We start from the raw sequence: 25,573 nt of genomic DNA, 5'->3' as shown, positions 1-25,573 counted from the left end.
CTCGACTATGGGGTCATAACGCTTGCGCAAAATCTGCAAACCGTGTGAATCCTTCTTAGCCACCCACCGGTAGCAATACCAGAGGGTTCGCTAGTAGTATCATGGTTGTGTGACCTCGTCCTCCTGGTTGATACCGCTCGACGCCAAACCGCGTCAGCAAACACCATGCCCGTCGCTAGGACTGGTGAAGGTTATTATCGCCAAGAATCATTATAGACTCCACGACAAGAAAGATCTCGTCCTCCCGCGGTAACGAGGAGTGCTCGAAGACCCCTGCCACATCGGAACAACCAACCCTCTGACCTGTAGTACTCTCCGCACCAACGCGACCTCCGTGGTGTGATCTAGAGCTAAGTGGCCACTCGAGACCAAGAGGATCGTGCCCGGTGAGAGCAGGAAAAGGGCAAACAACCCTACCACCTACCTCCCTCAAGTAGGAAGGCATCAGATTCCTCCATCCCATTCCCGAGACCGCATGACTGTCGTCTCTTTCCCCGAGCACGCATCATCACCCATTAGCGGGTGACTCGCCATTACGGAATGGGGTGCAATACTCTATCTACCCGACTACGAGAGGTGCGCTGGCCAGACAAGTTTCGGCAGATCCTAGCCAAAAAGTATGATGGCTCGACTAACTCCAAGGAGTTCCTACAGATCTACACCACCATGGTGCTAGCCGCGGGAGGTTACAGGAAAGTCATGGCCATCCACTTCTCGACCGCCTTGGCCGGTTCAGTCAAGTCCTGATTTATGAGCCTCCCTCATGAGTCGGCTCACTCTTGGGAAGATCTGTGCGATTAGTTTATCGCCAACTTCTAGGGACATATGACCAACCTGGGGTCGAGGAAGACCTATACCAAGTCAGGAAGTGACAAGGTGAGTCATTGCGAGACTTCATTCGGTGCTTCACCGAGCTCCAAAACACCATTCGAAGGATCACGAGTAAATCCATGGTCATAACATTCAAGAAAGAGGTCAAAGACCAAAAGATGGTCGAGAAGGTGGCCACCAAGGAAATCCGAAGCACAACTGAGCTCTTCGAGCTCGCAAACCAGTGCGCACGTGCTGCCGAGGCCCAAGAGCCTTAGATTGATGCCAGGTCATGACCAACCTCCGACTAGCCTGCCTCCTCCAAAAGGGTCGACTGGAAGGAGAAAAGGAAGAACAAACGTAAGGAAGGACCGTTCGACATCATGGCTGTCGAGCAGATCGGCCAATCGTGCCAGTACTTTGAGAAAAAGGAGGAGAAGAAGGGTCGTGGCTATTGCCTGATCCACTGCACAGATGCCCACGACCTAACTAAGTGTAAGGTTGTGCGGGGCATCATCGACAAGGAACTTGGAGAGCGTAAATCCATGCGCGATGAGGATGGTGAGGATGGGGGTAACCCTGACCAATCGGCACTAGCGTACTAGCATACCAATCATATGGTCCACCACATCTTTAGAGGCGCCATAACAAATTCCTCGAACAGGGAATACAAGTCGGTAGTCCAGGAGGTGTGGGTGACCACGCTGGGCCAAAGCCTGCATTTAAAGTGGTTAGAGGTGCCCCTTACCTTCAGCCAGGCCGACCACACCACGAGTGTCAAGCGACCTTGTCGCTACCCTATTGTGGTTGAACCCACCGTACAAAACATACAACAGGGTCTCGTACTAGTCGATGGAGGGAGCTCCATCAACCTCCTCTTCAACGACATGCTAGATGTCATGCAAATCCCAAGGAGCATGTTGAAACCATCTCCCCCCTTCTTTGGAATTACCTCGGGCTCTTTGGCTAGGCCCTTGGGGAGGATCGAACTGCCCGTCACTTTCGGCTCTCCTAGTAACTTCAGGACCGAAAAGGTCCTGTTTGATATGACGGACTTCAGGACCGCTTATAACGCGATCCTGGGGTGACCAGCGATGACCCAGTTCATGGCCATCGCCCACTGCATATCAGGCGATCAAGATCCCTGGTCCAACCGGGGCCATCACCATCTTTGGCAATGCAAAGATGGCCATGTACTATGACAAGAGGAGCCTCGACATGGAGCTAACTCTCGAGTCACAGCCATAGAACACTACGCCTAGTTGTCTCCCAGTGAAGGTTCACATCACCGTCAGCCAGGATGAGCGACTCAAGGCAATATGCATTGATGACTCTGACCCGACCAGGGCGGTCTAGATAAGGGTTGGCCTGGACCCCAAATAGGGACTTACGCTCATCACTTTCCTCTGGGCTAACATAGACATCTTTCCATAGAGTTTGTTTGATATGCTCGGAGTCCCCAGGGATGTGATTGAGCACAAGTTATCAATACAACCTAACGCTTGACCAGTCAAACAAAAAATACGTTGGTTCGTAGCTGACCAAAAGGAAGCACTTCGTATGGAGATCATGAAGATCCTGGAAGCAGACTTCATCCGAGAAATACAGTACCCATAATAGCTAGCTAACCCAGTCATGGTCCGAAAACACAATGGCAAGTAGATGATGTGCGTTGATTTCAGCGGCCTCAACAAGGCGTGCCACAAAGATCTCTTCCCTCTACCTTGAATTGACCAGCTTGTTGACTCAACCACTAGCAATGATCTTCTAAGCTTCTTAGATGCCCATTCGGGGTATCACTAGATTAGCATGTATATGGAAGACGATGAGAATACTGCTTTTGTAACACCCTTCAGGGCCTATAAGCATTAATCACTCACTAATCTTATGCTTAATCGCCTTGGACAATCACATTAAGCACTTTGGTGGCTTGGATATCTTCTCAGGTGTACATGAACTTCTCTACACTCCAGCAGCATGCCACACCTTCAAATGACTAAGTGGAGGGGTATTTATAGCCTTAAACCCGCGCACTAGCCGTTAACCCAACGGCTCAGAAACGTTGTTAACGCCGGATGATCTAATGAGAATAATAGTACTAACAACTGGTGAGTACACTCTCATAAACTAGCCGTCTGAACCCCACTCAAGCCTCTGTGAACACCAGGCACACCGGTGTATACTTCATCTCCATCACCGGACTATCCAGTGTGTATATCCTGAGCTACCCGGGTCTTTTCTTCTTCTCTGTGTAAATTGCTCTGGTGTTAGCATCCAGTGTACATCATTTCATCACCAGACTATCCGGTGAGTTGACTTCAGTCATCTGAGCCAATGCAACCCTTTTGAAAATAATGCTCCAATGTGCACGGAATTCATTAGCAGACCATCTGATGCGTTGAACTCCGTTCTGCCTCTTTGCATTGTTCATTGTCTAGTGTGTGCAACACATTGATCACCGGACTATTCAGTGCTTTGATCTTCAACTTTGATGGCTGCAACCTTCTCTGGACAAAAATACTCCGGTGTGTATCTTCTTTGATCACCGGACCTTCTAGTGAGGTCTTCAGGCCTCTCTCCCTTTTGTCAAATATGCTCCGGTGAGTTCAACACCCAGAGCACCGGACTATCCAGTGAGACAAATCTTACTGGGACTTCTCCAATTCAATCCAACTTTGTCCCAGTTACGGTGGCTTCTTCATTTATTGCATCTATGAGACTTACTAACATATATTCTTGACAAACATGTTAGTCCCATTGACTATATTATCATTAATCACCAAAATCACAATAATGGCCTAATAGGGTCATTGTTGCTACATCTTCATCCTCGCTTTCACCTCCGGCGAAGTTAACATCGGTTTCCTCATCTGAATGACAGCAAGAGTGAGTACAGATAGTACCTAGTAAACCCTATACTACTTCAAGGTGTTGATAGATGCATAAAGGGGGTAATTCAAAGATAAGGCTTACGGTTTAGTTTTAAGCGTAAAGCGGGTTTTATGCAGATATCCAGTTATATTCTCTACTATTAATAACAAAGATAACCTTGTAACAAAGTTTTTGAAATAGTTTTAAATCCATAAAATAGTAACAAGTTATATTTGGGAGTTTTCGGTTCTGGGAGGGGCTACATATCACTTCGCGGTCCCTTTCAACACATTTAGTGTACCTCTAGTACCACACAGATCCTGGTAGATTTAGCCAGCAACCTCATCACATAGACATCTAGTCCACATACTCACTCATCAAGAGACACGCACTTATAGTATAATCAACGCGATTGCTGCTTCCGTATGTCCATGACCGTGAACATAATTATTCGAATAATTTATACTCTGAAGAAATTGTACAACGTACCTATGCAATATGTTTTGTCTCTAACAGTTGTAACCGGTCTGATGCCGCCTTCTTGGAGCTTCACTTACCCGACCGATACCTCCTCGTCCGTAACACTGTGCCTTAACCAATTGAGGTACGCTGCGTAGTGTCATGAGTAGCTCTGAAATGTACTGTTCAAGAGGGGAGCAACATACCTGGAGATCGAAAGTGAGATGTCCAGGGGGGTTCTGGATCCATGAACTGCCGTGTGCAAGGTAGCCCATCTTTTCATCTAGCTTTTGGTACGGAATAGCCGGCTTCTTTAGAGACGAACGGTCAGATTCCATCAGATGTAAATATAGCTGGACTAGGTGCAGCACATGTAATTAAATCCATTGAAAGGAACTTCAAGGGATCCACTATGGAAAATAGTTCCAAACTAAAGATTGCAAAAATAATTAGTATTTAATATTGTGGTCTGAAGATGCTTTGGGGCCACTTTTAGGGAGCACCAGCTTAACTAAACCCCTCATTTAAGGGACAATTAAATTAGCAACTGTGCTTATAACGAAGGATAATTATCGATAGCCAATGTATGTGCGGAAACATCAATAGTGAAGCACAGTGTTGCAGCCGAGGAGGCGTCGGCTGGGCAAGAGGAGCTCCAAGGAGGCGTCACGTCGAGCGACCAGAGCACTCGTCGGACTTATGATCGATGTGGGAGGAAGGCGGAGCGTGGCGAGGATGCAAGCGAGAGGACCGGCGATCACGAGAGCACAGTTGTTAATCGATCTTCACAACGACTGATTCCGCAAAATCACGACGAACAGGAGACCTTGCGGTGAAACTTGTCCATTCAAATTTAATTGACAGACTTAGCACGGATGCTCACATGTATAAAATGGCTCTCTTGATATAGAGCCAAGAAATTGTATTTCCTTCGTTAAAAAAATACATGACATTACGCAGAGCGATCAAGAGGTCAAAGTCAGGAGACCAAATAATTTCCCAGATGTCGTCAGGCCTATCCGATGGCGTGATGGAAACAGGCCCACGGGGCTCCTCCAGACTGACTTCCCTGGGCACCGTAGCAGTGTCAGCCAGCCAGCCATCCATCCGCGAATCGGCCATCAACACGAGACGCACCTACTTTTCGGACCAGGCCGGCCGGAGGCGCTTTCCGCAGCGCGGGGTGGTACTGTCGGCTTGCATGACCTGGTCGTGCGCGGATTAGCGGCCGCTGGGCCTGGGCGGGGCCGCAGTGTAGGCCTGTAGGTTGGTGAGAGTGGTCTGGGCAGATACGGGCAGACGGCACGGCCTGACGATGTAGCGCGCGGGGCGTCCCCCGCGTCCTTCCGCTGCGCGCGGGGACCACGACCACCGCCGACTCGACTTGCCTGGAGCCCTGGAGTCGCGGGGCTGATTTGCAGTGGGTGAGGTGCTGGATCCAATATCCATGCATGCACGCGCCTCATTGTTGCATGTAGTACCGGTGCATTCTTTAGTGCGGTACCGTGTTTACTTACTGTGCGTGGCACCGAGGTTTATGGCACTGATCATGGGATTTAACTGTTGGCACGATAGAACCGATTAAAGGTGATGTGTGAATTCAGCCACACGAGATCGCTGGATCGAAAGGAAGGCATATCAAGCATTTGTTTCTTTTCCTTTTCACCGTGTGCAGACGACGGAATATATAGTTCCTGCCGTGTAATCTCTCTGTGCGCATGACTGTACAAACACTCAACAGGCAATGCATACGAAGTCACTTCTGGAAACTGCAAGTTTCCCTACCGTTCATATTCCTGGGGAAAACGTTAAAAAAAAACAGTATGGAACATTTCCCTACTGATTTTCGTACGGAATCATTCCTATGGAGATGGCTGACGGAAAAGAAAACGTGCCCTTGGCCTGTCCAAAATTTCCTAGGGAAGAAGCGAAACGTAGGGGAAAATTTCCACTGGTTTGGTCCTTTCCAATACTTTATTTTTTAAGTGATATCTAAAAAAATTAATGTTAAGAAATATATATATATATATATATATAATTTGTTTTCACAGTCATTTAAGATTGTTTAAAGAGCTAGTTTCTTTCTTTAAAAAATAAATCTCTTATCTTTTATCTTTAAATTATTTATCACATCATTTTTTACTTAAGCGGGACACGTAATTAAAATCTAAAAAAACTAGTATTAAGAATGACCTAGCTCATGCATAAAAAAATGTACTACTAACGTGGAGATCTAATCCCTATGTCCGCTGTATCAGTAGAACTAATATTCTTAGTACTACTAACTTCAACTTTAGAGGTCGTGCTCGGCAATCCACCAAGCAAGGCCAGGATCTCCTTGGAGTTCTGCCGGCCCGACGGATGCTGGGACAGCCTGCTCAGCCTATCGAGCTCCTCCGCGACTTGTCTCATAGATGGCCTCTTGTCGCTGGCCATCTCCAGGCACTGCTTCGCCAGCTCCGCGACCTGCTCGAGCAGCTCGAAGCTCTGCTCGCCCTTCACCTGCTCGTCCAGTATCTCCCCGAGCCTGTCCTCCCCGAGCACCAGGAGGAACTGCGACGAGAGGTACTTCTCCTCCTCGAGCTCCTCCAGGTTCAGCGCCTTCCTGCAAGTCAGCAGCTCCAGCAGGACCACGCCGAAGCTGTACACGTCGCTCTTGTCCGTCAGCTTGCACGTCCTCATGTACTCGGGGTCCAGGTACCCGCAGGTCCCCTGCACGAACGTGACGAGCTGGGCCTCGTCTGTCGGCGCCACCGTCGAGGCCCCGAAATCGGAGACCTTGGCGGTGTAGTCCTCGTCGAGGAGTATGTTGGACGCCTTCACGTCGCCGTGGATGATCGGAGGGGACGCCCAGGAGTGGAGGTAGGCGAGCGCCTCCGCAGCCTGGTGCGCGATCTTGAGGCGGAGCGAGAACGGGACGCGCGGCCCGTCGCGCCGGGCGTGGATAAGCCTGTACAGGGTGCCGTTGGGCATGTATTTGTACACCAGCATCGGGACCTCCACCTCGAGGCAGCAGCCGTAGAGCTTGACGATGTTCCGGTGGTTGATCTGGGACAGGATGAGCATCTCCTTGCCGAACTCCTTCTTCTGCCGCTCGTTGGCCAGCCTGCACTTTTTGATCGCCACCGTCTCGTCGTCTTTGGTGGTGCCCCGGTACACGGTGCCGTTCCCGCCCTTCCCGATCACGTTGCGCTCGTCGAACTTGTTCGTCGCCACTTCGAGCTCCTCCTGGGTGAAGAGCGTGAAGGACAGCCCCTGCCTCGACTTCATCTCCTCGAACAGCTGGAGGCCACCGTGCTGCTTGAAGTACTCTGTTTTGATCTTGGCGAGCCTCCTCTTCTCGTGGATCATGTAAAGGCAGGACGCCGTGACGATCAGCACGACAACGCCACTGCTAACACCTGCAGCAGGCGATGGAAACAAGAAATGCTAAGTATACATAAGGACTGACTGGATTGGATAGTTCACTAGAAGATGGAGATATGTGCTTACCAATGGCGATCTGCCAACCGATTTGGGATTTGTTCTCCTCGCACGTTCCATTGTAAGCGTTGCCCGTCGTCTTGTCGGGGCATGAGCAGTAGAATGATCCAATTGTGTTGGTGCAAGTACCAGGAACAGAGCATGGGTAGTTGAATCTTTCGTCTTCGCACTCGTTAATATCTGCCAAACCAAAAGCAAAAAACGTACGTTTACTTAGCCGTACGGGCACACCTGTTTGTAGTTTGCTTGCTTTGACGCGGCAAACAATGATGATATTGGTGTGTTTGGTTTGGTACTGGCTGGTTATTGTTTTGCCTGGATCGGCAAGACGGCAAGGGTAAGCGTTTGGTAGGGCAGAAAATACTTGCTTTCCCCAGCAACCTTGCTCTACTCGATAAGGATTTTCTTGCTAGTGCGGGGGAGCATCGTTTCGTTTGTTCTCGTGATTCCCCTCTGAGACGAGCTCCCTCACCGAATCGACACCCCGCATCGCCGTCCTTGTCCCCTGTAGCCATGCCGCTGCCATCCCCCGCCGTCGCCTCCAGTGCCTATAAAAAGAACAAGCCAGCCGCCTTCGCCTCTATCCTACTCGCCACCTCCCTGCTCCACCTCACCAGTGCCGTCACCACATGTGGAAGCCGAGCCGGACCAGGGGAGCCGCTATCGCCTGGACCGTCCTGCCCTCCCCGTTGCTAGATCTAGCCTCCACCGCCTCGGAGCCGGAGCTGCTCATCGCCGGAGCCTATTCCGCCATTGCCCCAGCCGCTTCTTCCTCGTCGCCGGTGAGTTGTCTCCCCTCCCCTCAAAATTGACCTTTTGCTGCTCGGGAGAAGAAAGAGAAAAGTAGAGGCAAAGAAAGGAGATGGCAGGATGATGATCGCCTTTGAAGGGTTGAAGGTTCGATGGTTATGGTTCAAATGGCAGGATGATGATTGCACTTGGAAGGGTCTCCTTCTTCCATGTGATCAGGCAGACCGTGCGCTCTTCAATGCATCCATAGTTGTTACAGTGAGAAATGGAGAAAAAGGCCGATTTTTGGAAGAAAGTCGAAGAGAAAAAAAAACTTTAAGGTCAAACAAGGACTACGAGACCATCATTGGTTATCATACATTGGGGAAATCTCAATTGAGGAGGAGTTATCACAAATTGCTTCGATATAGGAATAGGTCAGGCACTTACAATTCGTGGAGGAACAATCGGATTCAATATCCTGTAGATGGACCTTAAATGGATGGTACACGGTTAATAGCGCTTATAAGGTTCGGTTCCACAGGTCCTTACAAAAGTGTGATATGGAGGCACTATGAAAAGTGAAAGCCCAGCCAAAATGCAAAACGTTTGGGTGGCTATTATCACAACAAAAGATATTAACAGTGGAAATTAGCAAGAGAGGGTGGCCCCATGAACAAGCCTATCATTTATGTGATCAAAAAGACGAAACTACGGCGCACCTTTGTAAAGATTGCGCCTTTACAAAAGAGGTACGATACCATTTGTCTGCTTAGCTATACCTTTCCAACCTACCTTCCTTTGACCTTTTTCGCACTCCATGCGGATGGTGGCGCGCGGCAATGAGAAAGATTGATAAGCAATTGAGATGTCAGTTCAACGGGCTCGTTCTCGTTTTTTGGTGAAACATATGGCTTGAGCGAAATGCAAGAGTATTTCGGGAGACGAGTCAAATAGTGATCCCGGTGGCTCAAAAGATTAAGGACGATTTAGATAAGTACTTCTTAGCTCCTTTAATGTTTTAGTTGTGTTTGCCCTGTGGTTTTGCTGTATTTCGGCTGTAGGTGGCCTGTGCCTCTCGCAAGTGCTTCTGTTGTTCCTGTTTGCCTTTACTGTTTCTCTTTTTTAACCCTCTTTTACTTTTAGTTTAATAAAAACGGTAGATCTCCTACCATCCTTAAAAAAAAAAGAGATGGCAAGGCTGGAAACCAAACAGCAAGCCTTTTCTTGTTTTGCCTCTCCTTACCTGGCGAGGAGAGCGAGCAAGGCAAGGCAAAAGGCAAGCATGGGAGGAGGATCCAAACATGCCTATAGTGGCAGGAAGAGAGAGTTCACCTTGGCAGCTGTTGAGCAGGTAGGGGTTGCCCTCGTAACCGGCGGAGCAGTTGCACAGGTAACCCCGGCCCCGTCCGTACATGGAGTCGACGCACTCGCTGTTGCTGCTGACGCAGGCGTACGCGGACGCGTTCCGCTTGGCCTCCTCGCACGTCTGGTTCCCGATAGCCCAGTCGAGCACGAGCGGAACCTGGCCGCCGCTGGCGGTCATGAACTCGTCGGTGGTGACGTACGTGGTGCGGAAGTCGAAGGCGGCGGCCTCGACGAGCACGGCGTAGCTGCAGGGGCTGAAGTTGGCGATCCCCGAGGTGTTGAACTTCTCTTCGAAGGAGACCTGGTACGCGTTGAGGCCGCTGGGGATGGCCGTCTGGCAGCACCCGACGCCGGCGCAGGAGCCGTTCTCCAGCCGGCCCGCGGCGGGGCACATGGCCATGCACCCCGTCATGTACTTGTCGGTGGTTTCGTTGAGCGAGCGGATGTAGGCCAGCGAGTTGCACCCGATGACGGTGAACCGGTTCTGCGCGTCGTTGATGCGGAAGTTGGTGATGGACATGTTGTACCACCAGTTGTTCTGGTCGTTCATCTCCCGCGTCGTGCCGTTGTAGCACCACGGGTTGATGAAGTTCCAGATGCGCAGCTGCCCGAGACGCACGGACATGTCCAGCACCTCGATCTTGTAGTTGTACACCCGGTGCCGCCCATCCGCGGTGCGGTTGCAGCTGAGCACGAACGTCCAGTCCCCGGTCTCGAGGTGGCACCCGGGGCCGATGCCGAACGGGTACGGGATGTCGATGTCGCCGCACCGCCGCTGGCACGTCTCGCTTGGTTGCATCGCCGTCGCCGCCGGCCGTGCCGAAAATACCAGAACGGCGATCAATGCAACAATCATCTCTCTTGTGCCCTCGCGGCTTCTCTCGCCTGTGGTGGTTTAATTGGGAGGCATGACCTGGCCGGGGTGAAGCTGTTAATTTGTTGGTAATTAGGATGCTCATGTGAACTAATCGAGGCTTTAATCAGCCCATGCTGAGGTTAATGTGAAGAGATCAAATGGCAAATGTTCTCGTTCAAACCCAAGCACGCATTGGCTTAAGCTACACGACGGCGACAGGTGTGGGAGAGTTTTCAAAAGAGACATCTATTTATCTGATGTGGCGTTGCGGTAGTTGGTGCACGTTGATCTTCAGGCTCAAGCTACATGCCTACATGCATGAGTGGGGGAATCGACAACGATTGATCGGTCATTCGATCCAGTACTCCTCCAAATCAAACGGCTGTTGGTTGTTCATCGCCTTCGTTGTGACGTATGAACAGAAGTACAGAACAATGGTGTATCTCGTACCTAAACTTATGCAGGAATACACGGATTTTTTTTCTTCTTTTTTCGAGGGATGTTAGCAATATCCAGCACTGGCATCCTGCTAATCAGCTAGCTTAGTTGTTTTTAAAAGCTTAGCCAATTATTATTATTTTTCCTCTAGAATACGTAGAAGAACTGCCTATTATGTATTAAGGACATGTTTGGTGCAGAGGACCTAGACAACACGACCCAAAATGAAAGCAGTCGCCAGAATATCACGGTGAAGAAAATTAGAAATTGAAATTTTGGAGGCTTTTGTACTTTCTGTGTACTATAACTCTTACTGTCTTTCATGCTACAGAAGAAACGATCACTCTTATGAAGATATATGTTGTTTAAGTGGTGCATGTAGCAGAATAGCAGAGTCATCCCTTAGAAAGAACAAGTTACAAATCTGCACGCAAGGGCAAGTCATATGATGTCATTCGTCTTCATTTGTCTTCCCACCTAGTCCATTGCAAAGTCGTTAGGAGGACAGTTCATCAGCAATATAGGGTATGTTTGGTTCTTTTGTCCACCCTAAAGGACAAGCAAGTATGATCAATTCCTTTACTTGGTTTGAATTTAGATATAGTGGGCGTTGATTTCTTTACTTCTGAGACAGATCCAAATTGACTCTCCTCTTCTAACCAGGTTTGTCTTGCCTAATATTACCGAGTAAAACTAGATTACAAGGGTGGAAACAAAAAACCAACCATACCCATAGTTCCAGTTACCGTCTGAACATAATAACCGACTTCATCTGGATGCCAATCTTTTCCCCAAAGTCTCTGCTGTATTGCATATTTGCATTGCACCCCGGCTGGAACTCACTGAGTTCGACAAGGACGTCCAAACAAGCGGCGATTTCAACGTATAATGCCCGAGAAGTTCCGGCAGCTCCAGACTACTTTCACCTCGATGTCAAAGTAGGTTTAATTTTTAGGGGAGACGGGAGTTGCACCAGTCCGTCAAAGTATCAAATGTCGCTGTCCGGAGCCAAAAAACTTGCTTATCCTTAAGCAAAGGTCACCGTAAACTATATGCCCCGGCTCATTGATATTTGATCGATCGTTTGAAAGGATCAAGAGGTGGATAGTGAGGTGATGACAGTTTCTTGAGGCACGTGTGGGTGCTCCACCGTCAGAGGCCGTGACATCCCCGGAGTCTGATTTGTCAGTGTCTTGTTCAAGCAGCTCAGGAAATTCGACATGGAAACCTCGAGGTCCAGACCGATGTTCCTGAGAGGTCGCAAGTAGCAAAGCAAAAGATGGCCTGGTAACTTTTTGTCGATTCGACTTCGGATGAGCCACACTGGCACAGCCTGTACGCAAGCCGCGTTGCAGCTCTGATGCAACCGCGCGCCGTCCGCGTCGGGAAGAAACGGGAGGAAGACTGGAAAAATCTTCGGTTGTAGCTTGGACCTTTTTTTTTTTAAGCCTCAACACTGAATACAAAATCTAGTATTCAAACTCCTATCATATTTAACACAGGCTCACATCTATACATCTCCAAACCTATAACATATAGACACGCCTTATTGAAGAAAGGGAAAACTGCAAACCCCCCCCCCCCCCCAAATCACTTGGATTTTGACTTTCCCCCCTAAAAGTTGTTTTGTTGCAAAAAAAACCCCCCAAAAATTCAAAAAAATAAAAAAATCACAAAAAAATATCTAAAAAAAACTAGAGACAATTCTAAGACCTTCTGTGAAATTTGTTTTCAAAAATAATATCCTTTGCATCATATTTTATGGAGAGGAAGTTTGGAAAAAAAAGAAAAATGTGCAGCTCATTTATTAACTCATGTTATTTTAACTTTTTCATGTCTACCATTATTTTTCCTACACAAATAATTGTTTAAGTAAACTAATAAAAGTGGTTTCACTAATTTTGGGGGTGTTATGGATTAGTTATGAATTAATCTATCTACAATATATTTACTCAATCCTGCACGTTACAATAACTATTTCAAGATTTCATGTATTTTTACAAGATAGAGGATCATGTAAGAAGACTAAAATTTTTTTTTCATGATTTTTGAATTAGTAAATAATTAACTATGCATTTAACTCGAATTAATAAATGAGTTGCACATTTTTCTTTTTTTTTCAAACTTACTCTCCATGAAATATGATGCAAAGGATATTATTTTTGAAAAAAAAATTCACAAAAGGTCTTATAATTGTCTCTAGTTTTTTTTAGAAATTTTTATGATTTTTTTTATTTTTTTTTGAATTTTTAGGGGTGTTTTTGCAACAAAATCAAATCTTTGGGGTTTTTTTTGCAACAAAACAACTTTGGGGCGGGGGGAAGTCAAAATCCAAGTGACTTTTAGGGGTTTTTTGTATTTATCCCTTGAAGAAATATGCTAAGTCTTTGACTCCGTAAACAACGATACATAGCACTCTTATTGTGGTCCACGTACACTTGAGACTCTCCGGAAGAAATCCATCTAGAAATAAATCCCTCTCATCTACAGAGCATACAAGAGCCAGACGTTGAGCTCTTGACCCAGCCACTCGTAACGAACCACCAAGTTGAAAGCTCATTCACAGTTGTAGCCTTGGACTTAGAGGAGTCAGTTAAACGCAAATGAAAATAAGGACCTGTTTGGTTTGGTTTTTCTAGGTTTCTGTTTTTTAAAAGCTAGAAGCCGAATCAAACAATCTAGCTGCGAGCTGGTTTTTAGAAAGCTGAAAAGTTAGTCTCTGAATAAATTAACTAAAAGCTATAAAACTGATTGAGATAAGATTTTCTGTTTTTAATGTACTAAGAAATTAAAGTTTATTATAAAAATTAATAAAAAATCATAGACAGAAATCAGAAACCAGGAAAAAGATAAAAGACAAAAGCTTCGGTCCAATATGTCCTAAATCTGGGCCGAAGACAGTGGCTGGGCGGGCTGGCATGCCAAAGGGTGCGAAGACGATGGGCTGAATCTGCTACGGGAGATCGGCCGGACCGTGAGGAGACGGAAATAATCCGAGCAGGCTGCAGAATCGTCTGGGCACAAACGGAGGTGCCCACGGCATCACTGTCATCCGGCCACAAAAAGGACACGCGGACGAGGATTAGCAGGCCCAACTGAAGCCCAGTTGGGCAATGCTCGCTAGTCAGGCTGAACCGCGAAGAAATGGGCTGAATAGGGCATTTAATCTATGTACAGAATATTTTTTTTCCAGAAAATAGAGAAATAAGGAAAAGGCTAAGGAGGTTTTTTTTAGCTTTAGGTTAAGGAAGTTTGATTAAGGGAGGCAGTGATAATAAAATCCTAGATTGCATAAAACTTGATGGTATGAAACCAAGCCATCATGATCTTATGGTATTCTTGCGAACATATAATAGTTGACCTGGTAATTTTTGGAAGAGAATGTGATCTACTCCTTTAATCAGTGTGTAAAAATCTAAAACTTCTCTTCACAAGTTTTGTAAGAGGGGCCCTTAAATCTAAACATATGATCAGGCCTACATCTCATCCATATATTTGAATGAATCATGCTTTAGCTTTAAGCGAGTATTGTGGTGGGGCCCAACTATCATTGAACAAAAAAGAGGATGAGGGATTAAAAAGGGCTTTACACCTAGTAAGTTCCATATGTGAAAGGAGCAGAGGGAGAGATCATGAAAGTCTCTGGGCTTATTTGGTTCAATTTGCTGTGTCAAGCTAAATTTTGGTCGTGCCTAGAAGTTTGATGGCATTTATTTGGTTTTTTAATCGAAATTTGGTTGGACAATACTATATTTGTAGAGCAAACCTAGGTAGAATTTGGATGGGCAAATGGCTGTCGAAGTTCTGGGCGGCTGGGCGACAGAGAAAACAGGATGAGGGAGGCATGGGAAGCCAGGTGGTGGTGCCCATGTAACCAGCCAAGCGGCCCAGGTGACCAGAAAAAAAAAGCCTCAATTAAATTTGCCAATGTTTGATTAGATGTACCATCCGGTATAGTACCGATCGGTCTTAGATAGGAGGTTATTTATCTGTTTGTATGATGGATTGTACCGATCGATACAGGATAAGGTTATTTATATTAAAAAATATTCCTTTAATATGCTATATCAGATGGTTCGGCAAATTTGGTTTAAGAAAGCCTTCCAGTCGGACCAGTTCCGCGCAAACACTAAAATCGCGCATGAACAGTATCCACAATTCCAAAAAACAAAATAGTGGTCCTATGTTGCTCTGAAAATTTTAAAACTTTTTTATGTGTTTCATAATTCATTTACAACCTATGTTAATTGGATTCATAAAAAAGCTATATAAAATTGGAACTAAAATTCTTAAAAAAGACTACTTTTATAATTTCTAATAATTATTAGGGGCCTCAAATATATTCTCAGTAATCTAGGAAAATTCACTAATATTTTTATTATATGATAGAATAATTTATAAAATTACTTTTAGCCATATGATATATGGTGAAAAATTAGCTTCTTTGCAATACATCATTTATATACATTTTTATCATACTATACTATACAGCTCATCTAGCATCGACCTATTCAGATAATCAAATAGAATCTTGTATCAAATCGTTACATTCTATACAACCAACACAACACATTCTCGTTTCATCTCATATATCCAACCAAACAGCCTATTTTTTTAGATTATAACACACGTGCTACACAACTCGTGCGCACCCACATCACTCTAAAACTCAAACACGAGCGGGTCGTATCATGCCATGCGACGCGACCAACCGAGTTAAGCTCGATTCGTAATTAAACAACTTACTTATACAACCTCATTCAGTAGCATCTCGTCCAACACCATCTCATCTAGATAATCATATCTCATTCAATTTCGTTCGATCAAACAAATGCTACCTAGTGCATGCAAGTGAACACTGCCATGATCAAGCAAATACTTTCGCTTCACAAGATTTCAGTTGGATATATACCCACCAAAACGGAGCAGAACAAAGATTCAAAGAATCGTGAGGCAAAAAACCAGCGGAGGGACCATCCCTATGACTAAATCTGGGGCAAAGTCTGCATGTCACTAGCCTGCATGAACAATTTGAGCCAGAAGTCCACGTCGTCGTTGGTCGACGGCGCCGACGCGCCGTCTAAGCCGAAACTGTCCCCTGTCTCAATCGGAGAACCGGAGCTGTCCATCGTCATCGCCAGCGTCTCCGACCAGAAGATGTCGTCAATCTGGAACTCCTCCGAGATGAAGCTGTCCGCGTTCTCCAACGACGATGCCGCTGAGTAGTCGGTGGTGGTGGTGGTCGACGACGAGAGCGACTGCTCCGGCGACACCGGCAAGGTGGTCGGGCCGTCCAGCGTCACGGCCTCAGGCTGCTGCTTCTTGGGTTTGCGCTTGGGCGCCTGGCTGGATGGCTTTGGCTCCAGCCGCTTCTTGAGGTGCGTGTGCCAGACGTTCTTGATCTCGTTGTCCGTCCTCCCCGGCAGCCTGGTAGCAATTGCCGACCATCTGAAATCATACACAAATGAGTTGTTTAGTGTGCATATTCTTTAGACATAATTTAAAGGGTATAATTGATTGATTAGGGGCATGTTGATATTATTTATATTAATTGTCCTTGCTTGATCCGGTTCCAGGACTGGATCAACTATCAAGAACTGATCTAGCCGCTGCTCCATTGAAACAGCCAGCTTAGCCCAAATTAAAGCAAGAGATTATTAGCTTGATGAGAGTAAGCACCTGTTGCCGAGCATGTGGTGGAGGTGTATGATGGCGTCCTCCTCCTCCCTGGTGAAGTTGCCGCGCTTGATGTCGGGGCGCAGGTAGTTGATCCAGCGGAGCCGGCAGCTCTTGCCGCAGCGCAGCAGGCCGGCCTGCTTCGGCAGCGCGCGCCAGTTGCTGTGCCCGTGGCGCTCGATGTGCGCCACCAGGATCCTGTCCTCCTCAGGCGTCCAGGGACCCCTCTTGAGTCCCATCTTCTCGCAGCACGGAGCCCTCCCCATCTGCTACTGTCCTTTAGTTTCTTCTTCTAGTCCGGCCGGCGGCGCCGCTTGCTTGCTCTCCTCGTGAGCACGCGTTGTGAGCGCGTAGATCGCTTGCTGGGTCTTGACGAGCGAGTAAGGGAGCTTGCTGTGTGTGCGCTCGGGCTAGCTCAGCGGAGTGCGGCTGGAGCTGTGTGGACTGGGAGGGCCGCGCGCTGGGCTATTTATGCTCGGTCCGCGACAATTGCAAACGTGGTCAAATCGCCTAATCGGGAGGTTCGACGAAGGAGGCTCGGCCCCGAATGAGAGGAAATGTGAATAGTTTAAGCTACGTTTGAATTCGTTCATTTTTTTACTTGTTTGCTTGGATCGAGTCCGTGATTCTACGTTGCTTCCGTCATTTTTGTATTGCTTGGTTCCTTTGTACTTTGTGCTGCTTTTTTAGAGTGAGGCATGCGTGTATCCTCCAGTATTGTCTTAAAGGTATGAACTTATCCACTTATAGTTAGAGGGTATATATGATATTAGATAATTTTTTTATTTTACAGTAATTTATCATATATACCAGGATCATATAATATTTATAGTCTAATAAATAAGACACTTAGGCTTTAGTCTAATATGTGAAACAATCGATTATTTTGGTTTTAGGTCCATTACTGTTAAAGGAGTGGGAATGGATGAGCATGTGTGTCTAATGATAGGGTATGATTCTCGAGGGAAAAAAGGTTCCTTGATTAGAAAACTGAAGGCCTAAATCTCCACGTGTGTCTCAAAGGTTTGGTATGCGACGTAATTTGCAATTAAGCGCTGAATCCGAGGTTTTTGCCCGTTCATTTTTGTCGAATATTGCTGGAGTTATTAAAGGTGGAAAAAATGAATCCCCATATTATATTGAGATCTCTGAGAAATAAATAAATTATTACAATGACAACACAACCATATACTCTTCTTCACCTCCGTTAAATTTGTTGGACACCCAAAATAAACTGGGTAGTGGGACATGTTTAACTTCCCCATCCACATATGCCCATTGGTAGGTAATCGTACACTGATTTTAGCTTTCATAGCATGTTGTGGTATACTTACTTTGGTTCAAAATTCACTTTTTGTTTCATTAGAATAGAACAAGGAATTGGTTAATATCTGAGTTGTTCACATTGTTACTCCCTGTTGATTATTTTATTCATCCTGCTAATCCACTACTGATAAAGAATAACTATCACATCTGGCGAAAAAATTTATACGCAAAACCTGAAGCGATATATGTGTACAAACTAAACGGCATTTACAATCTAGTGTGTTGTTTTTATTTACTGACTTCAAAGTTGCAGCCACTATTGAAACTTCATGTTCTAATTGAAAGTTTTTTTTCAGTTTCTTAAAATTGATGTTAGAAAATTTTCAACTTGAGATTTTGAATTTTGAGCTAAAAGTTTCCCTAGTTTTGGTTAGATAGTGTTGATGAGTTACTTGCAATGCTATGCACACTAAGGGACAAGAGTGTACATATGTACACACAATTTTTTGTGATTTTTTCTATACACAGTATTCAGTAGGTAAATTCTCTAATAGACAAGCGGCCCAGGTGATCAGAGTGGAACCATGAGATTTATAGATTAAGGAGAACTATTGCACTCCAGAACAACTAGTTGGGCAATACAAGAGGGCACTTGCCTCAACCAGACAGCTGAATGTACATTCCTTCTAGCCAACTGAGCTAATACATGCGCTGCTGAATTTCGCTCACAATTTACCTGAATGAACCGCACCTCTTGAAGCAAATGTACCAGTTCTTTGCCTTCTCTGATCTGGAACGCAATCTCAGACCTGTCCTCCATCGTGCTTTTAAAAGCTTTGACCACTCTTGAGCAGTCGGATTCTAGCAAAACCAGCAGATGAACCCATTGAGACGCAAGCCTCAACCCTTCAACACAGGCTCGAGCTTCCGCTTCGACAGGACCCGAACAGTGGAACAGGACACGCCAAGCAGAAAAACAGACCGTACCTGTATGATCTCTAGCCAGCATACCAATCCCAGCCTCCCTAGTTTGCTCAATATACGCGCCATCAACATTTACTTTTAACCATCCATGCTTCGGGGGTATCCATGCGTTCCTAGAGAAGGCCACCAAAGGTTTGTGCATCAGAAGAGGATTTCCCCCTGAAATCCAAGCTAAACCTTTACCTTTCACATCCTGGGAGACGTTATATTGGCTGATATTCATTAGAGATTCCCGATACGACAGCAGGGAACGGACTGAACTATCAACTGAAGTAGGACCAGAGTTATGCACAATATTGTTGTGAACTGTCCAAGCTTTCCAGAACAAAAGTCTGAGCAGGTCACGTTGTTCACCCGACACATTTTGGAGGAGTAAAAGAAGCCAATCAGGGCCCGAGGAGTTGAACAGCTCTTCATCCGGCAACGGCCAAAGCCCCCTCAAAGCCTGCCGGAGTGCATGCGCCCTAGGACAACGGACAACAGCATGGTGACTATCTTCAATTGCAGTACCACACAGATTACAGATACTATCCACTTCTAACCTTCTTTTATATTTGTTATGCTTCATTGGAAGGGCATCCCGAGAGAGTTTCCAAGCAAAAATTTTGATTTTCTGTGGTAAGTGGCCGGACCAGACATGGTGCCACAACTTTCGATCACCAGCAACTGCAGAAGTGGAACTCCCAGCCATGGAGGCCGCATTGCGTAGCTGTAGGCCCAAATTATAATTACTGCGAACTGTGAAAATACCCGTTCTTTCCATATGCCAAGCAATGAAATCTTTAGATCGCCTTTGTGGGAGAATAATTTTTGAGATAGCATCAATATCAACCGGGTTAAAATATGCAGTAAGCCGGTCCTTATCCCAGTCTGTTCCATTTGAATCCATCAGCTCGGAAACCCAGTGAAGTCTGCATGTCCGTCTTGTTGTTGTGACCCGAAGAGTATATTTCCTTGGGATCCAGGGGTCACGCCATATTCGAACCTGAGATCCAGAACCAATGCGCCATATGACTCCTTTTTTCAGTAATTCAAGTCCATGGATAACAGCCTTCCAAGTACTTGAAGCATTTGAGCTGAAGGCTGTGTCGATTAAGGAGCCTCGAGGATAATACTTGGCCTTTAGAAGTCTTGCACACAAGCTGTCCGGAAAGTGAATAAAACGACATGCCTGTCTTGCAAGCAGAGCTTGATTAAACAATCTTAGGTCTTTGAAACCAAGTCCACCACAACACTTCTTCTGAATCATACGATCCCATGCTACCCATGGCAATTTCCTACGGCCATTTTGTGTCCCCCACCAGAAATTTCGGATTACAGCTGTTAACTCATCACAAAGACCTTCTGGGATATGGAACACAGACATGATGTAAGTTGGTAGGGCTTGTGCTACTGATTTGATCAAAACCTCCTTTGCTCCACTTGACATGCACTTCTCGGAATAGTCACTGAGTCTCTTATCAAGACGTTGTTTGATAGATTGAAATGTAACCTTTTTCATGCGCCCTGAAGGAGTGGGAAGGCCTAAATATTTTGCTTCAAAAAAAGATATCTGCACCTTTAAGATTTGTTTAACCTGTTCCTGAAGCACCGTATCACCGTGTTGATTAAACATGATAGAACATTTGGTCGGATTAACCAACTGACCAGTGCACCTAACAAAGGTGTCTAGCACTTGCTTCACCATCAAAGCTTGTTCTGAGTTAGCTTTGAAGAATAAAAGAGTGTCATCCGCAAATAAAAGGTGAGAAATACCCGGCGCACCGTGACATATTTGAAGCTCCTGTAAGGCTCTCTCTTGGATTTTCTTATGCAGAATAGTAGTTAACCCATCAGCCACGAAGAGGAATAAAAACAGAGACAGAGGATCACCCTGGCGCAGACCACGGGTTGGAGTAAAGGATGCCGTCGGCACCCCATTGAAGCGAACTGTGTAACGAACAGAGGAAATGCATGACATTACCCTCTGAACCCATTGACCTTGAAAGCCCAGCTTCAACAACACCTTTTCTAAAAAACTCCAATCCACACGATCATAAGCTTTGGATAGATCCAACTTATAAGCACAAAACTGACTTCTTTCATCTCGGGTAGTATGAATTGTGTGTATGCATTCAAAAGCAATAAGGGCATTGTCCGTAATCAAGCAACCCGGAATAAATGCACTCTGATTTTGGGAAATAATGTCCTGCAACAACGGCCTAAGTCGATTGACTATGCATTTAGAAACGACCTTATAAATAACATTGCATAAACTTATCGGCCGGAAATCCTTCAAGCTCTCTGGAAACACCACCTTTGGTATTAGCACAATGGCCGTATCATTAACCCCCGGAGGCATGACTCCAGTGTGGAAGAAATCTTTGACTGAATTAACAATATCATCCTTCATGATCTCCCAGTTAGTTTGGAAGAAACGAGCAGGGAACCCATCAGGGCCCGGGGCCTTAATCGGTCCGATTTGGAATAGAGCATCACTAATTTCTTCATTGGAGTAAGGTTTAGCTAAGGACAAATTCATATCCTCTGTTACCTTTGATTGAAACAGGGCGATCAGCTCCTCAGGTTGAACGCTGTCATCCCAAGTAAACTGCTCACAAAAATATTTTTGTGTCATGTTTCTCATTTCAGATTGATCTTCACACCAGGAGCCATCATCTTTCTTCAACTTCTTTATTCTATTTTTTCTTGAATGCCAAAGAGCTTTCCTGTGAAAATAATGTGTGTTTCGATCACCTTCTTTCAACCATGAAATTCTTGAACGCTGCTTCCACATCATTTCCTCTCTATAGAGTAGCTCATCTAGTTTGAAAATTGTATCTCGAATGCTATCTCGGTTGCCCACCGGGTCTGCTCTTTCCAAATGAGCTAGCTGAACTTTCAATTGAGCAATCTGCTTTGTGACGTGACCAAAATTGACACGACTCCAGTTGCGCAAAGCACCCATCATTGATTTCAGATTCTGTGCCAACACACCTAGATCAGTACCTGGGTTTCGGCGCTCCCAGGAATGCTCCACCTCCGTTGCCAGAGAAGCAGACCGTTCCCACATAATTTCGTACCGAAATATTCTAGAGTGGTGAGAAGTATTTTGCTCTTCTTTCATCCGTACTAGCAGCGGCTTGTGATCAGAACGGGATGAAACCAAATGCTGAACTCTCGCATCTGGAAACAAATTAATCCAACCTGTATCTGCAACACACCTATCAAGACGCACTCTTACATTCCTCCGTCCCGGTTGATTATTATTATATGTCCATGGAATCCCAACAAAACCCAGATCATGCAAATCACAATGACTCAAGACCTCTCTGAAATCCGTCATCTGACGCTCCGCCCGAGGAGTTTCAGAGAAATGTTCATATTGCCACATCACTTCATTGAAATCTCCAATCACCATCCATGGTTCCGGCCCGACCCCCCTAAGTCTTCTCACCAGGTCCCACATATGTTTGCGGTTCTGTACTCTTGGCTCACCATAGACAAAGGTAGCCCGCCACCAAACCTGAGTAGGGTCCTCACGAATCATGACGTCAATGTATCTTTCCCCTAATGTCAGCAGATTGACAGAAATGCTCTCATCCCAAAATAAAGCCAGACCACCACTAAGACCATTGCTGCTGACAGCTAAACAATTATGCAGGCCCAACCTCCACTTTAAATTCTTAACACGACTTTCACTCATCCTCGTCTTCGAAAGGAAGAGGACCTTGGGGTTTTGGGACCTAACAAGGCCCAACGGCTCCTGAACTGTCCGGGGATTCCCCACCCCCCGGCAATTCCAACATAGGAAATTCATTGCTCCTGACAGGGCTCATCCTGAGGCCCCGTCAGTTCCTCGGTTTGACCCATCAGTGCTTCTGTGTTCAGAATTACCAACCTCTTCTTGTTTTGATTACTAACATGTACTCCCTGTTCAGCCTCCATTTTCCTCTTTCCCCCTTCCTGAGCATGTAGAGGAGGGTTGCTTGTACCGAGTTGTCTCACTATTTTCTTATATGTTCTTACAAAGTGTTTTTCCTTTTCCAAATTCAGAGTGTTATTTTGGTCCAGGTAAACGCTTTGCTCCTTCAGGTGCAGGGTATTAACAGCATTGTCCCCTGGGCCAAAATTCTCTACCTCCATTGGTTCCACCTGCACATTATCATTTGACATAATGAGGCTTGTCTTGTTTTGTTCCCTCTCTGCCACCCATGTTTTATTATCCCTGACATTTGGACCCACATTTTTACAGATTGGTTCGTCTGCTTTGTCCTCTTCGCACAAACCGGCCGAAGATTTATGCTTCGGCTCCTGTACTGAGCCACTTGTGCCATTAATCCTCCCATCGTCATCTCTCTCCAAAGGCCAAGATCTTCCTGAAATAGTATGCTCTGTCCCCACCTTGGGTTGGAATGAATGAATTCCGGTTGTCCCATTAGAGTGCTTATTTACCTCATTCCTGTGCCAAACACCATCAGCCTTGCTCCTGATATTATCACCCTTTTGACCCCAAGTTCTCCCGCCTTCAGTCCAGCCCGACCTTCCATCACTGCTCGTCGGCATTGGAGCACTTTGTCGACTGAAACTTTCAGGAGGTCGCCGGCGAGCAGGTGAAACACGCAGGTCATTGCTGTAGAGCTTTTCTTTGTTCTTCCAATCTTGCAGTTCGTAATCACAGTCAATGTGGCCGAGGATTCCACACCCATGACAAAAATTTGGAAGGAATTCGTACATGAGGGGGCACCAGATGCTTCTGCTCTCTCCCGCATCCTCTCCTTCAACCACCATCGTAACACCTCGAAGCAGGGGAACTCGGACATCTATCCGAACCTTGATTCTGAGGAAGCGCCCAACCGCCAATTCATCCGCATCCGCGTCCACCTCCAAGGTTTTCCCCACATGATCTCCGATCTGCTGGCCCGTGACCTTGTTCATCATTCCAAGCGGCAAACCCTTCACTCGGATCCACACCGGAATCGATGTGAACTCGAAATCCTCCACCCTCTTCAATCCCTGATAATTGGTGACCACAAGAAGATTAGATCTGAACTCCCACGGTCCATCCTCAAGGGCACGCCTGAATCCCCCAACACTTGGAAAAGTGAAAAGGAAAATATTGTCACCCAGATCCTTGCATAATAAATCCTTCCCTGGACACCAGGCTCCGCTTAGAGCTTGAGCTATCCCGTCTGCAAAACCTGGTTTGCCTGCATATAGCTTTCCCACCACCTGGAAGACCGCGGCCTTCTTGCTCCCTTCTGGCATCTCCCCACCCGAATCTCCTGCCGTTCTGCTTCAGAGAGACGGAGGTTGCCCAAAAGACCATTGAGGCTTGACTCCCCATCCATTCTTAACTTCTCCTCTAAAGGGAAATCACGGAGAAAAACCGCGCTTCAAAGATAGATCTCGATAAAGAAGAAACTCTTAGAGACTTCGAACAGATTACTCAGCTCTTCCACCTCTATGTACTTTTTTATTTTCTTTTTTCCAGCTTTTGTTTTTTCTTGTTTTTTTCCTTCTTTTTTTATTTTTTCCGGTCCACTGTACCCTCGGCGCCACCGAGGAAGGCGGCGAGGACAACGGAAGCTCAGCCTGATGAGGTCATGTCGAACAGAGAGCTAGGCGGGCATCAGAAAAGCGAGAAGCGAGGAGAACGATGAAAAAGGGGAAAGACGAAAACGACCAGCTCTGAGTCACCTGGGAACCGCCCAGTCGCCAGACACAAATCGTGAAAACGGAACTCCGCTCACGCACTTCGCCAAAAAAAAAGAAGCCTCAGTTAAATTAGCCAATGTTTGATTAGATGTACCATCCGGTATAGTACCGATCGGTCTTAGATAGGAGGTTATTTATCTGTTTGTATGATGGATTGTACCGATCGATACAGGATAAGGTTATTTATATTAAAAAATATTCCTTTAATATGCTATACCAGATGGTTCGGCAAATTTGGTTTAAGAAAGCCTTCCAGTCGGACCAGTTCCGTGAAAACACTAAAATCGCGCATGAACAGTAAATTCCAAAAAACAAAATAGTGATCCTATGTTGCTCTAAAAATTCTAAAACTTTTTTATGCGTTTCATAATTCATTTACAACCTATGTTAATTGGATTCATAAAAAGGCCATATAAAATTGAAACTTAAATTCTTAAAAAAGACTACTGTTATAATTTCTAATAATTATTAGTGGCCTCAAATATATTCTCCATAATCTAGAAAAATTCACTAATATTTTTTATTATATGATAGAATAATTTATAAAATTATTTTTAACCATATGATATATGGTGAAAAATGAGCTTCTTTGCAATGCGTCATTTATATACATTTTTATCATATTATACTATACAGCTCATCTAGCATCGACCTATTCAGATAATCAAATAGAATCTTGTATCAAATCGTTACATTCTATACAACCAACACAACACATTCTCGTTTCATCTCATATATCCAACCAAACAGCCTATTTTTTTAGATTATAACACACGTGCTACACAACTCGTGCGCACCCACATCACTCTAAAACTCAAACACGAGCGGGTCGTATCATGCCATGCGACGCGACCAACCGAGTTAAGCTCGATTCGTAATTAAACAACTTACTTATACAACCTCATTCAGTAGCATCTCGTCCAACACCATCTCATC

At 45.7% G+C, this 25,573-nt stretch overlaps 2 protein-coding genes across 2 annotated transcripts; both read right to left on the bottom strand.

Moving 5' to 3' along the window:
- Window positions 1-6,300: 6,300 nt before the first annotated feature.
- Window positions 6,301-10,783, bottom strand: LOC133921740 (wall-associated receptor kinase 5-like). Its single transcript, XM_062366742.1, has 3 exons — window positions 9,688-10,783; window positions 7,633-7,803; window positions 6,301-7,541 (listed from the first exon to the last, which is right to left on the bottom strand). The coding sequence occupies exons 1-3, from the start codon at window positions 10,574-10,576 to the stop codon at window positions 6,361-6,363; spliced, it is 2,241 nt and encodes a 746-aa protein (XP_062222726.1). The 5' UTR covers window positions 10,577-10,783; the 3' UTR covers window positions 6,301-6,360.
- A 5,022-nt stretch (window positions 10,784-15,805) lies between these two features.
- On the bottom strand, window positions 15,806-17,113 carry LOC133921739 (transcription factor MYB30-like). Its single transcript, XM_062366741.1, has 2 exons — window positions 16,694-17,113; window positions 15,806-16,462 (listed from the first exon to the last, which is right to left on the bottom strand). The coding sequence occupies exons 1-2, from the start codon at window positions 16,954-16,956 to the stop codon at window positions 16,000-16,002; spliced, it is 726 nt and encodes a 241-aa protein (XP_062222725.1). The 5' UTR covers window positions 16,957-17,113; the 3' UTR covers window positions 15,806-15,999.
- Between the last annotated feature and the right edge of the window lie 8,460 nt (window positions 17,114-25,573).

This window comes from Phragmites australis, chromosome 6 (genome assembly GCF_958298935.1).
Source record: "Phragmites australis chromosome 6, lpPhrAust1.1, whole genome shotgun sequence".
NCBI lineage: Eukaryota > Viridiplantae > Streptophyta > Magnoliopsida > Poales > Poaceae > Phragmites > Phragmites australis.
The sequence above is the reverse complement of the archived record's forward strand: the minus strand, read 5'-3'. Positions and strand labels throughout refer to the sequence as shown.

Bases quoted from the DNA above. Each gene is read 5' to 3' on its own strand.
- LOC133921740 (XM_062366742.1), bottom strand. From the start codon at position 10,576: ATGATTGTTGCATTGATCGCCGTTCTGGTATTTTCGGCACGGCCGGCG. The intron at 7,804-9,687 runs GTGAACTCTCTC...TTGGTTTGGCAG, and splicing joins CCTGCTCAACAGCTGCCAAG to ATATTAACGAGTGCGAAGAC. The intron at 7,542-7,632 runs GTAAGCACATAT...CGCCTGCTGCAG, and splicing joins CGGTTGGCAGATCGCCATTG to GTGTTAGCAGTGGCGTTGTC.
- LOC133921739 (XM_062366741.1), bottom strand. From the start codon at position 16,956: ATGGGGAGGGCTCCGTGCTGCGAGAAGATGGGACTCAAGAGGGGTCCC. The intron at 16,463-16,693 runs GTGCTTACTCTC...GTATGATTTCAG, and splicing joins CACCACATGCTCGGCAACAG to ATGGTCGGCAATTGCTACCA.